Raw genomic sequence first — 12,677 nt, forward strand, 5'->3', positions numbered from 1 at the left:
ACCCACCCCCCAACCCCGCAAAGCAGCGTCCCAGCACCCCCAGTCACACCAGAGCACACGCAGTGTACGCTCATGTACACATGCACATGCACAACCTCCCCTCCAGGACCCAGCTCCAGCCCGGAGCTGGTCGCACATAAGAGACGGGACATCACACCAGCACCCCCGGGTTCACGGGGTCACCAAGAGCCCTCCAACTTGTCCCCCCTCACCAGGCCAAATCTCAAAGCATGACAGAGCTGCCCCGGCTCGGGCTCTTCCAGCACCCCGTTATGTTGGGATGCAGAGAGGCTGGAGACTGGGGGGACGTTTGGTGGCACAGTGGCCCTGTCCCCAGCTGTCACCCCCAACCAGGACCCCCTCCTCCTCCTCCCCGGGGAGGCAAGGCATGGCTGGTGTGCACCCACTGCCCTTCCCCCGTGGATCCCCAGCCCCACCTGGCTGCTCTCTGTCCCTGAGCCCATCCCAAAGCAGCTCGGGGGTGGCTCATCTGTGCACTGAGTTTAGCACATTCTCAGCCTGTGTTCCTCCCACATGGCTCACAGTGGCACCCATGGGTCCACGGTTCCCTCCTGGGGTGACCCCCCCCCCCCCCCCCATGAGACCCCACTGGCCACCCCCAGCAGCCCCCCCCCGGCAAAGCGGGCCAGTGGCTGCCGCCCGCAACGTCCTCCCAAATTCCGGTGCTTTGACGTTTTTCCCCAGAAACGCCCCCGGTTTGGGCACCGCAGGGCAAAGCTGCAGCCGGGTCACGCAGGAAGCGGATGGGACCAGTGGGGGGAGGAGCGGAAACCCCCGTGTGCTACCCCCACCCCGTGACCCCCACAAACCAGGCACTGCCACAACCGAGCTTTGTCCCCCTTTATTCACACTCATCTCACAGCCACAGATTAGACAGTGAAGCCCCTTCCGCAGACTAGCACAGCCCTGACACTGGTCCCAGTGCCGGGGACTGGGGGGGGGGGGGGGGGCGGGGAGAGGGTGGCCCAGGTGTCTCCCACTGCAGGGCTCCCCCGTGCCTCAGTTTCCCCACCTGTAAAAGGGGGGGGGGGGGGGTCATACTACTGACCTGTTTGCCAGGTGGCTGGGGAGCAGCAGCAGAGGTAGGTTGGTGGGGGGGAACCCAAACTCCGCTCCCCACTCCCAAACCCCCATTCCTCTCCCGCCCCTCTCTAAGGAAAGAGCAGGGTGGTCTCCTCCCAATCAGCAGTTCCCCTGCTCCCTCCCCCCAACTTGGGGTACCCCAATTTATTCCCAGGGGAAATGGACCCCAAGGAGCATCCTTGCTTCGCCTGCCACTCCCTTTCCCAAGGCACCCACTCCTTGGCCGGGCCCTTGGAAGCAATAAATAAAGCGGGGAGGTCCCGGCGGGGGGTGGGGGTGGCCAGAGGAGGGGGGGAGGGTGCAGAGTCCGGCATGGTTCCGAGGACACCCTGGGGTCAGAGTCAGGCTGTCCCATTGGGGAGCCGGCTGGGGCTTTGGTCCTTGCAGATGGGCAAAGGGGACATGGGGGGCTCGTCCTCCCCAGGCGACTGATCCGTTTCGGCATCGGAGGGTTCACCCGAACCACACCGACGGTTCTCGGGGCTGTAGAAGAAGGAGAGGGTGCGGAAAGCGGGTGCCATGTGGTCCTTGATGCTCTCCAGGAGCTGGACGAAGGAAGGGCGCTGGCGCGGGTTCTGCTGCCAGCACAGGCACATCAGCTCGTGGCTGCAAGAGAGAGGGTACCTGCTGGGTTTTGGGGGGATCCCGGCACCCCACGACCATCCCAACACTGTAGAGACCAGAGGCCAGAGTAATGGGCTCAGTGCTGATTTCCTTCACCCCGCCTTTCTCAGAGCAGGCTGGGGGTCCAGGGGAGGCCTCCCCCCACTACTCACAGTTTGTCAGGACAGTTTTCGGGCCGCTCCAGGACACCGTTGTCCATGACGAAGCGCAGGACCTGCTCGTTGGACATGCCCTGGTAGGGCTGCTCAGCCAGTGTGGCAATCTCCCACAGCACCACGCCGAAGGACCTACCAGCAGGCTGTCGCTCAGCTGGGGGGTGTCCCCCAAATCCCCCCAGGCTCGCCCCACCCCAACACCTACCAGACATCAGACTGCGTGTTGAAGATGCCATCCTTGAGGGCCTCAGGGGACATCCAGCGGACGGGGAGCAGCCCCTTGCCCCCTTTCCGATAATAATCTGTCTCATAGATATCCCGGGTCATGCCAAAATCTGGTGGAGGAGGAAGAGGAGGAGGAAGGCATGAGCACTGGGAGATGCGGGGCTGGCAGCAAGCCTACCCACTGCTGCCCACCCACCTCCAATCTTGACGGTGAAGTCCTCGGACACCATGCAGTTGCGGGCGGCCAGGTCCCGGTGCACAAACTTGTTGGCATTGAGGTATGCCATGCCGTCAGCAATCTCCCCCGCCATCTGGATCATGTCCTTAAGTGATGGCGGCGGCAGCCCAGGGTTGTTCTACACCGTGCACAGAGAGTTGGGGCTGGGAGGGGGCACACCGGCACTCCCCTGCCCCACGAACATGGTGGGTACCTCTTCACCCATGGGGTGCTGTGGCACTCAGCCAGCCCCTCACCTCAGCATCAGGCCTGAGCGAGCGTAAGTAGCTCTTCAGGTCTCCGCGCGTCATCAGCTCCATGATGACCAAAGCTGGCTGGCCCTGGGACACGACACCAAGCAGACGGACCTGGGGAGGACAAAGAGGGGTGGCTCATGAGTGGCCGGACCCCCCTTTGTCCCCTCCCTCCCCCCTCGGCTGCCCACCTACCACGTGGTGGCACTTGAAGGCTTTCATGACAGAGGCCTCGTTGAGGAACTCGATGCGCTCCCGCATGGTGGCCAACTCATTGACTGTCTTCAGGGCCACCTTGGTCTCCTCACCCTCAGCAGTCAGCCCCAGTGCCAGCCCCTCGTACACCATTCCGAAGGAACCCTGTCCCAGCTCCCGGATCACCGTGATCTTCTCCCGCGACACCTCCCACTCATCAGGCATGTACACTGCAGGGGAAGGGGGGACCACGCCAGCACCGTCACCATCTCCACCGCTGTCACCATCATTGTCACCATCCCCATCCCCATACCATCCCCACTGGCATGGCCCCAGCAAGGGAAGGGGGCAGCAGATCCCGCAGGGATGCTCCTCCCATCCCCACGTACTGTCCGAGGCACTGAAGTACTCAGGGTTGACGGAGGCATAGAGCGTCCCGCTGGGGTACCCATCGGTGCTCCTGCAAGGGGTGGGCATAACTCAGAGGATGGGGGGGGGGGGTGAGGGCATGATACCACCTCCCCACGACCCTTCTCCAGCCCCAGCTCGGCTGGATCCAGCCCCAGCCCAGCCCTGGGGGTGCAGGGAGGGTCGCTACCTCTTCTTGTTGTAGAAGATGAAGATGGCGAGGCAGGAGATGAGCACCATGAGGACCACAGGTGTAACGGTGAGCAGGATGTAGAAGCTGCCAGACTCCTCCTCGGCTGCTGGGAGCAGGCGGCCATGGGCCAGGGCCCAGGCACTCATCCCGCCCCACACGTTGCAGGCACACTTGTCCCACCACCACTGCTGGGCCAGAGACAGGGAGCCCCCAGCTCCCTAGACCAGCAGCATCCACTGACCTCTGGGTGTCCCTGGCCCAGAGCATCTCCCAGTCCCCTAGATCTCCCAATCCAGCAGCATCCCCTGATCCTCCAGCTTCCCAATGCAGCAGCACCCCCTGATCCCCAGCATCCCAGCCCAGCAGCATCCCCCAATTCCCCAGTGCCCTGATCCAGCAGCAGCACGCCCTGACTCCGAACTCCCTGGCCCCACAGCCCCCCCTCCCTGCCTGCCCCACAGCCAGGGACCCTGCTGGCATCCCCCCTGTCCCCTGCAGCTACCTGGCCCCAGGATGTAAAACTTGACGAGCCCCGTCCACGAGCCGTTGCCAGCCAGCGAGGTGGCCCGGACCTTGGCCGAGTAGTTCCCTGGCTGGAGCAGAGCCAGGTGGACCCCCCCGTACTTGGAGTAGCGGTGACGGGAGACGCAGACAACGGTGGTGACCTCCTGGGGACAGGGAAAGGGAGGGGTGGCGGAGGGGGCTTTATCTCTGCCCCCAGACATGCACAAGCCTTGGGAGAGGGGGATGGGATGGGATGGGACGGGACGGGATGGGACGGGACGGGATGGGTGCTGTGCCCTTGTAACCAGACCTGGCAGGGCTGGGGAAGGGTAGTCACGGTGGGGTGTCCTCACCTCACTCTCACGGCTGTACTTGATCTCATACTTGAGGATAAGCCCATTGGGGTTCCTGGGCTCTTCCCAGCGCAGCAGGACGCTGTTCTTGCCGGCCGGCTCCCATGTGACATTGCCGGGAATGTTGTCAGCTTGCACTGGAGAGGGGCACGGAGGGGGTCAGCTCCTGGAGGCATCACCCAGACCCCAACCTGCTGCCAATGCCCCGTCCTGAAGGTGCCAGGACCCCTGAGCACCCCAGCATTGCTGAGGCAGTGTTTGGAAGAGGCGATGCTGCCAGGACTTACACTCCGGCATGGTCCTGGCGAAGACGAAGGTGGCGGCACTGCAGCCCACGGTGTGCGCAGCATGGTTGCAGGCATGGATGTCAATGCGGTACTCGGTGAAGTGCCGCAGCCGTGACAACACTGCCCGGTCACGTACCACCTTGTCCTCGAAGATCTGGAAGTCGGGTTTGGGCTCACCCCTGGCATGGCTTGGGGCTGGCGGCTCAGCCGAGGAGGCGTTGGCCGGGGATGTGACGGCCACCACGTCCCTGCGCCGCTTCGGGGTCCTGCAGGTGATGGGGACAGGAGGCGGTGCGGAGCCAGGATGCTTGGGTTGTCCCCCAAAATTGAGCAGGGGAGTGGACACCCTCCAGGCTTGTGTGGTCCCCGCTCACCTCTGTGGGTTCTTGTTGATGGACGTCACCTTCCAAGGTGGCCTGAGACAGCGGGAAATTGGTTAAAGGATCTGCCAGGAGCAGCTACCAGACCCCCAACCCAGGGCAGACCCATGCACCCAGCCTGGGGGACCCCACCCAGCACAGGGACAACACACCCCCCCCGGACAGCACCTGGGGATGATGATGGAGTTGTGCAGGAAGTTCTCGAACTTTTTCTGGAAGGACTCAGCTTCGCCCTCCATGCGGAGCTGCCCATCAGCAGGGCGGCAGGGGCAGCACCGTTCCTCCACATCCTGCTCCACCTCGGGGCCGTCCCCGTCCCCAAAGCGGGTGTCCGCACTGCTGGTGGGCAGCTTCAGACCTGCAGGCAGAAACGGGCAGGGCTGCCAGAGCCTGGCTCGGTGGGACAATCCCTGTCCCATCAATGTCCTTGGCTGCAGCATCTGACCTGCCTGTGCTGCCCCTGCTCAGCAGCCTTGCCTGCCCTGCCTGCCCTCACCTTTGTGGCAGTAGTCATTGACATAGAGCTCCATGTCCTCAGCCAGCTGCTGCCACAACACCAAGTAGTAGGTGATGTTGCCATTGCGCTGCGTGGGCGGCTTCCAACGCACCACGATGTGGGAGGAGGAGTTGGACATGGAGATAACATCCCGGGGCACCGTTGGGGCTGGGAGGATACAGGGGTGTCAGTCTGTCTTTGGGGGGCCACCACGGGAATCCCCAGCCCCCTTGCCAGCCCCTTACCTGCCGGCATGGTGCGGATGTAGACCACCTCACTCTGTGCCCCGTAGTTGCGTCCTTCCTCAGCAGTGGTGAGGGTGATGGCACGGACAAAGATGGCGTACTGAGTCCAGGGGCGGAGGTTGAGCAGGGCCACCCCTGGTGCCTGCTCACTGCTGAGTGGCAGCTCCACGTCCAGCACGTTCCAGCTCTGTGCCCCGCAGGCGTCCTGCCCCACGTACTCTGACACATTCTGGAAAGGTCTGCCCCACACTGGGCATCGGGAAGAGTCCCAGGACGCCCTCCCAGCTGCAAGACCCCCTGAGGTCCAGCAGTCCACCAGTGCACAAGGACGTCATGGGCTGGGGTTCCCAAGGCCTCTGCGATGGGGTCAAGTGGGTGATGGGGACCACTTACGACTCCTTGTAGTAGACAATGAAGCTGAGGAGGTCCCGGTACTCAGGGGGCCGGTATCGCTCCCACTTGAGGAAGATGCGATCGGACTCGGTGACATTGGAGATGAAGCGCAGGGTCTGAGTCTTGCCTGCAGAGAGAAGGCAGGGTTTGGGCAGGGGGTCGTGGCACTTCTGGGTGTCCCCGTCCCCATACTCACAGGATGCCCGGTCCCCGTTGGTGCGGGGGTTGATCTCTGCCTTGTTCTGCCGTCCCTTGGTGCCCGTCACCTCCTCCATGCGGTAGATCTCAGCCAGGCACAGCTTGGGGTTGAAGGCGAAGTACATCTTGCCCACAGGGATGGAGAGGACATGGTGGCTCCAGTCCCAGAGCTGCTGCAGGTTCTGATTGTCCAGGACGTACAGGGTATAATTCCTGGAGGAAGAGACATGGGCAGAGGCAGTGGGCACCAGCACCCCCAAAGCCACGTGTGTGTCCCCAGACCCACACCCCATCCTCACCCGTCCACCATAGAGTCACCGCGGATCAGCTTGAGGTTCTTGAAGAAGGACAAGGAGACGAGGGCGAAGGAGTGTTTGATCTTCAGGAAGCCCGTGATGGTCTCGATGAGCCCCAGGCTACTCTGCAGCTCCGAGGCTAGGTTATCTGGGGACAACCCATGGGTGTGAGCGTGGGGAGGGGGGGAGCCCCCCATTAATTCACCCTGCAAGGGAAAAGACCCCCCTCCTTCACCCCCCACAACCTGCAGCAACTCTCCCACCCAGGGCGGGTTGCAGGGGGGACCAGATCCAGCACTCACAGCCCCGGCGGATGTTCACGATAAGGTTGCCCTCAATGAGCGTGCAGCCCCCCAGCTCCTGCGCCGCCCGTGTCGAATCGATGGTCTTGGTGCCCACCTTGCACTCCTTGGGGCACAGCCCCTCACACTTGTGGCAGAAGATGCTGTGGGCAGGAGGATGGGGATGAGATGTGAGCCGGGCACCATGCCACCACCATGGCCATGCCAGGGGATGCCGGGGACCCCCCTCCCCGACCTGCTCTCATTCCTGGTGTAGCCCGAGGGACACTCGGAGAGGCACTGCCCTTGGTGGATGACGAACTTAGAGGCGTCGCGGGGGTTGTCAGAGACCTTGCGGAGGCTGGCGCAGTATTCGGCAGTGACGCAGCGCCAGCCCTCGTACTCGTAGGTGCGGGGCGGGCAGGAGGGCAGGCAATGCCCGTTGAAGTGGAAGTGGCGGCAGGCAACACAGGCTCGGTTGTCACGGGGTCGCCCGCAACCCCCCAAGCACTCAGTGTGGCAACACTCGCCCGCCGCCGTGCACGCTGAGCCCATGCCACATGGGCACACTGCGAGGAGAGAGGCAGCACCATGGGCGAGGAGAATCCTCCGGGTACAGATTCCCTGGCCCCGGATCAGCACAGCGGGGCAGGGGGTCTGGGGTCCACATGGGGGTGAGACGCAAGAGGTGGGAAGGGCTAGGGGGGGCTGCTGACACCCCCTGGCTCCGGGGGGCAAGGGGAGAGGAGTGGAGGGATAGATGGAGTGGTCCAGTGATGCAGGAATGGAAGGAGGGATGAAGGGATGGAGGGATAGAGGGATGGATGGAGGGATGGAAGGAGGGGTGCAGGGATGTGGGGATAGAATGATGCAGGAAGGCATAGAGGGATGCAAGGACGAAGTGATGAATGGATAGATGGATGGATGGAGGGATGAATGGAGTCATGGAAGGAAGGAGGGATGCAGGGACAGATGGAGGGATGCAGGAATGGGCGGAGGAATGGAGGGATGGCCAAATGGTGCACAGACGGATGGACAGGTGGGTTGATGGGTGGCTGTGTGACCAGCTGAATGGGTGGATGAAGGGCTGCATGGATAGATGGCAGGACAGACTGACGGATGGGGTGAGGCTCAGCCCATGCCGAGCCCCAGCTGCCCGGTGCAGCCGGTGCTGGGGCAGCAGCCGAGGTTACAGCCCTGATAAGGATCTGTGTTTATAGTATGTATTTCATTACCAGGTCTTCTGTTTACAGCAAACGAGCCAGGGAGGGGCCTGTATTTACCTTGCCGCTGGGAAAACACGGCAGCCAGGGGCTGGCCTCTCCTCCGGAGGATGATACAGCGTGGATCCGGTTACCCCTGCCACACTGCTGGCACAGCATGCTCCCGGTGGCAGGGGAGCAACGGCCATATGCCAGGGCCTGCCATCCCCTTGCAGCTCCACCAGACTTCCCCAGTGCCCTCCCAGTTTACCCCACAGCAGCCATGGTGCAAACTGGCACCATCCCGGAAAAGCAGCTGGCATGATCGAGCCCCACGCTGCTGGCACCCACCTTTCTGGCAGTAGCTAGATGTCCAGCAACGATAATCCAGCTGCCCGTTGATGCTGGTCTGCGCGCACGGCTTCTCCACGTCCAGGATGCCCGGGCAGACGTCGGCGCACTCTTCAGCTAACTTGTTGCCGACGATATAGGTGTTGTCCACGGCGTCGGGCAGCAGCAGCCCCCAGTCGATGGTGGAGAGGTGGCAAAGCTCTTGGTTGCGCTCAATACGGACCGAGCCACGCAGGATGTGGCTCAGGCTGTGCAGCCCCACATCCCGCAGATGCGGCATCTCGAAGATGACCAAGGCATAGCTGAAGAAGAGGTTGGTGCCACGGATGACGGAGAGGTTGGGGAAGAGATCTCGCAGGCTCTCCAGCCCATAGACGCGGAAAAGGAGCAGGTACTCGGTGATCATGAGCAGACGAGGGAAGCTGAGCCCCCGAAAGTCCTCAGCACCCGTGGTGAACATCAGCAGGATCTGCAGGTTGCCCTCGATGATGGAGCAGTTCTCCAGCTTCTGGAGCTGGGAGACGTCGTTGCGGATGTCCATGCTGCCACAGACTGGGGTGGCGAGAGGGGGACCCCGTGGGCAGCAGGGATGGGGCAGCTGCCCCCCCACCCCCCACCTAGGGATCCCCCTGCTGTACCCACCACCGGGGTCGGAGTGATGCTCGGGGCTGGGGGGGGTATGTATTTAATATCCCGGCACTGCCTGTCAAACATGGCTGCAATTGGTTTGGGCTGTCAGGGAGATGTGAGCAGCTCTGACAGGCAGCCGGCGCGCTGCGGCTCTCCAGGGCACGACGTGTCCATCAGAGGTGATGCTAACGAGGTTTGGCTGCCCGCGCGGCCGTCTCGCCCCATGTCAGCCCCATGCCCATGTCCCAGCCCTGCCATCTGCCCCGAGGGGAGCTGGCTGGGGGTGCAGAGGGCTTTCCCCCTTCCCCAAGCTGTGGGGCAGCCATGGGGGGCTCACGGCATCTTCCCTCCCTGTGGACGTGTGGTTACTCAATGGGCTGGCAGCTCCCTCGAGGTCATTCCCATTAACTCCCCAGCACAGTGCCCAGGCAGCTAACGGAGCACGCAAGGCTACCGCGGGCACCCACACAGCACGGCCCCGGCAGTGGGTTCACTGTCCTGGGACTTTTCCTCCCAGATCCCAGCAGGGAGCGGGAGCATCAGGGGCAGCACAAGGCTAAGCATCTCCTGCTTCCCAGTCCCAGGAGGGATGCAAGGGCCAGGACGAGCCGGCGTCTTCCCACCGGCAGCATCTCCGGTCTGAAATCTGATGCCAAGTTATGGTGGAAAGAAGCCACTGAGATCTCGGCAACGTATTTACTGTAAACACCCAGAGTAAACACAGCCGGCTCAGCATGTACCCTAAACACCAGGCAACACCAGCACCCCAGCTTGGCCACCCATGCCACAGAGACCCACCGGCTGGCACACAGTACACAGCTTGCCAGCACGGTCCAGGTCCCAGTGGGGGTGCAAGTGCGTGGTTCACACCTCATCTGTCCACAGCCAGCCTGGGCCTGTGGCTTGTAGCCGTACTCCTGTGAACCTGTGCCCAGCGGCATTTTTCCCCTCTCGGTGTCACTCATTAACCATGGGCACCATGGCCCTGGCAGCTGCCCATAGCAGCAGGATCACACAGGCAGGCACATGCCAACTCACCCCCAGCCCCGCACCGGGACTCAGGCCTTTGTGGGGGGCTGGTGCTGGCCAGGGGGACCCCTGTCCCGCCCACAGTGTGGACACGGGGGTCCCCTCCATCCTCCTGTGGGACTGAGGGAACGGCCACGGGTGCAGCACCAGCACCGGAGGTTACAGCCCCTGCTGCCACCGCCACCCTCCCTGACCTTGGCAAAGTCACCCCGCCCCTCCACTGTGCAAGGGGACAGAGGTCCCCCGTGTCCTGGGGGGGACAGAGAGAGGACATGGGTTCCTGGTGGGGACAGACACGGTGAGGTGCATCCCCCGGGTAGCTCTTGGCACAGCCCCAGCACAGGGATGCTTCACTCCCTTCCCCTCCATCACTCCCACACACACTCCCAGCACAACCCCTCGGTGCTCGGGGAAACTGAGGCACAAAGTGGTGGGGAGAGGGGAAAGCGGGACAGACCAACAGACCCCAAACCCAGCCCTACTGGTGCCCCCAGCATATCCCAATCAGTGAAACTGGGGCGGGAGCCCAGAGGTCCCCCTCCGTGGCCATGAGAGCTGGGACCCACCACTGCCACCCCTCCCCTCCATGCCACCCCCTCCCCAGACATTTTCCATCCCAGCAGCAGCGTGGGGAGCAGCAGTGCCGGTCCCAGCTCCTGCCCAGCTACAATTTTCCACCATCCCAGCTCCCGGTGGGGCCAAGCAATCGATGCCCCTGGCTCCAGCTGAGCCCCCTGCCACGCTCCCCTCTTCCCATCCCAGCAGCAGGGGGGTCCCACAGTCTGCCTATCCTGCCCCAGATCGGGGGGTCCACAGCACGTGGGGGGGAAAATGAGGCAGGGAACACCCAAAGAGCTTTGCCTTGGGTTTTGGCTCTTGCAAGCTCCCACGGGCATCACCACCCCAGAGCTGAGCCCCCCCCCAAGCAAGCCCCCCCCCCCCCCAGCTCCCAGCCACCCCTTTCCAGGCACTTACTTTCAGAAGGAGCCCACACGAGGGGCAGCAGGAGGGGACTGAGGACCAGCAGCGTCACCCCCAGCCGCAGGGCACCCAGCGTCCTCGTCCCCATTCCCAAGTGGGACCCCCGGGGTCCCGTCCCTGTCCCACCTCAGGCGCTGCTGGATGGTGTCCGGCCCCACACGTTGTGTCCAGCTGCCACTCCCCACTGGCACCCGTGGCACGCCGGGATAGGGGTGGCCCCTGAGGCCCTCGTCTAAACCCTGCGGCCCCTTCACTTTTGTTTTCGGCTGCTGCACACAAAATATTTAGCCTGACAACTGTCAGGGCCAGGGCCAGGGCTTGTTTGGGAAATAGAGAGGGGGAAAACAGGGCAGCCCCCCCGCACTGGAGCGGGCTGGGAAGGAAGGGCTGCCTCCTGCCTCAGTTTCCCCAGTTGGAGCAGGAGGATGCAGGTTGCTCTGGTGTGGGGATGCCAGGAAAGAAGCCAAGGACCAATGGAGTGCCCCCCAGAACGGCACAGAAGGCACCACTCAAGGGTCACCCTGCGATGGAGGGTGGATGCAGAGTGCCAGGACCCCACATCCCCTGGGGTCCCCACACCCCAACAGCCCCGCAGCAAGGAGGAGAAGCTGGAGGAAGCTGCAGGTTCTCGGCACCAGCCGGTGCAGACACAGGAGAGGAGGATGGATGAGGGGGTAGATATTTATTTCTCGCACTAGGGCTGAGTACAGGCGAGGGTCCCAGCTGTGGGGCAGCCCCAGTCCTGCTGCAGCAGAGACCTGGGGGGGCAGGAGGTGGGGGGGCTGCTGCCCCAGTGACCCCCAAGCAGCATGGAACTGGGAGCACTGGGGCCAGACAGGGCTCCTGCTACCTGGGATGGGGAGATGGGGGCACCCCCAGGGTTCCTCTCATGGGATGCCCCCTCTTGGGGGGGTCCCCATCTCCTTTCGGGGGGGGCTCAGGAGCAGCTGCTTCTCCGCTGGCGCAGCAGCGTGACAGGGTGGCTGCCCTCCTCCTCCTGGTCACTCTCGCAGCGGCGCTGGGGGCACAGGAGGGCTGGAGGGCAGGGACAGCACCCCCCTGGGGAAAGGGACCCCCCCAGGGGACAGAAACCCCCCTAGGAGAGAGGATGCCCCCAGGGAAGAGGACACCCCCCCCCCCCCCAGGGGAGAGGGTACCCCAGGTGGGGACACACCACATTGCACAGCCCCCCCCACCTCCATTTGGGGGGCCGGGCCCCCCCAAATGTCTTCTGTCCCAGCCAATGCTGAGGCGGGGGATCTGGGGGACTCCTGGCCACTCACCAGCTCCTCGTCCTCCTTCCTCAGGCCGCAGAGCAGCCGTGTGCGGCAGAGCCGGTTACAGGCGGACACCATGTTGTAGGAGAGCTGGGGGGGCAGGAGGGCAGGGGTCCGAGGCGGGGTCGCTCCCTTCTCTGCCCCCCCCCCCCCCCCCCGCAGCACTATGTCCCCCCCACGTAAACCCCTGAGACACAGCCAGCCCCGGGATGGAGCGCAGCCTGGGCTCCCTGGGGACCCCACTGCTGAGTGTGTGTCCCCCCACCCAGGGACCAGGACCCCCTTCACCTTCCACTTCCTCCGAGCATTGAACTTGCGGAAGTTTTTCATGTTGATGGAAGAACGGCTCCGGTTTGCCATCTGCTTCCTGCTCAGGGGCTGCCAGGGCCAAGGACACGG

The 12,677-nt window shown here is 63.5% G+C and overlaps 1 protein-coding gene across 1 annotated transcript; it reads right to left on the reverse strand.

Annotated features, from left to right (window-relative positions):
- Nucleotides 1-1,445: 1,445 nt before the first annotated feature.
- On the reverse strand, nucleotides 1,446-12,333 carry INSRR (insulin receptor related receptor). Its single transcript, XM_049805111.1, has 22 exons — nucleotides 12,285-12,333; nucleotides 8,362-8,913; nucleotides 7,065-7,377; nucleotides 6,830-6,972; nucleotides 6,531-6,675; nucleotides 6,230-6,444; nucleotides 6,034-6,160; nucleotides 5,641-5,879; nucleotides 5,396-5,563; nucleotides 5,068-5,257; nucleotides 4,894-4,935; nucleotides 4,520-4,785; nucleotides 4,233-4,369; nucleotides 3,878-4,043; nucleotides 3,373-3,478; nucleotides 3,164-3,234; nucleotides 2,775-3,004; nucleotides 2,583-2,693; nucleotides 2,305-2,464; nucleotides 2,089-2,218; nucleotides 1,881-2,015; nucleotides 1,446-1,710 (listed from the first exon to the last, which is right to left on the reverse strand). Exons 2-22 carry the CDS (start codon nucleotides 8,900-8,902, stop codon nucleotides 1,446-1,448), a joined length of 3,900 nt encoding a protein of 1,299 aa, XP_049661068.1. The 5' UTR covers nucleotides 8,903-8,913; nucleotides 12,285-12,333.
- Between the last annotated feature and the right edge of the window lie 344 nt (nucleotides 12,334-12,677).

Source organism: Accipiter gentilis, chromosome 7 (assembly GCF_929443795.1).
Source record: "Accipiter gentilis chromosome 7, bAccGen1.1, whole genome shotgun sequence".
In the NCBI taxonomy this organism is placed as follows: Eukaryota; Metazoa; Chordata; class Aves; order Accipitriformes; family Accipitridae; genus Astur; species Astur gentilis.

Coding starts and splice junctions, on each gene's coding strand:
- INSRR (XM_049805111.1), bottom strand. CDS start 8,902: ATGGACATCCGCAACGACGTCTCCCAGCTCCAGAAGCTGGAGAACTGC. Junction 5,258..5,395: donor CAATGACTACTGCCACAAAG/GTGAGGGCAGGC, acceptor TTCTGCCTGCAG/GTCTGAAGCTGCCCACCAGC. Junction 4,936..5,067: donor AACTCCATCATCATCCCCAG/GTGCTGTCCGGG, acceptor CCGCTGTCTCAG/GCCACCTTGGAAGGTGACGT.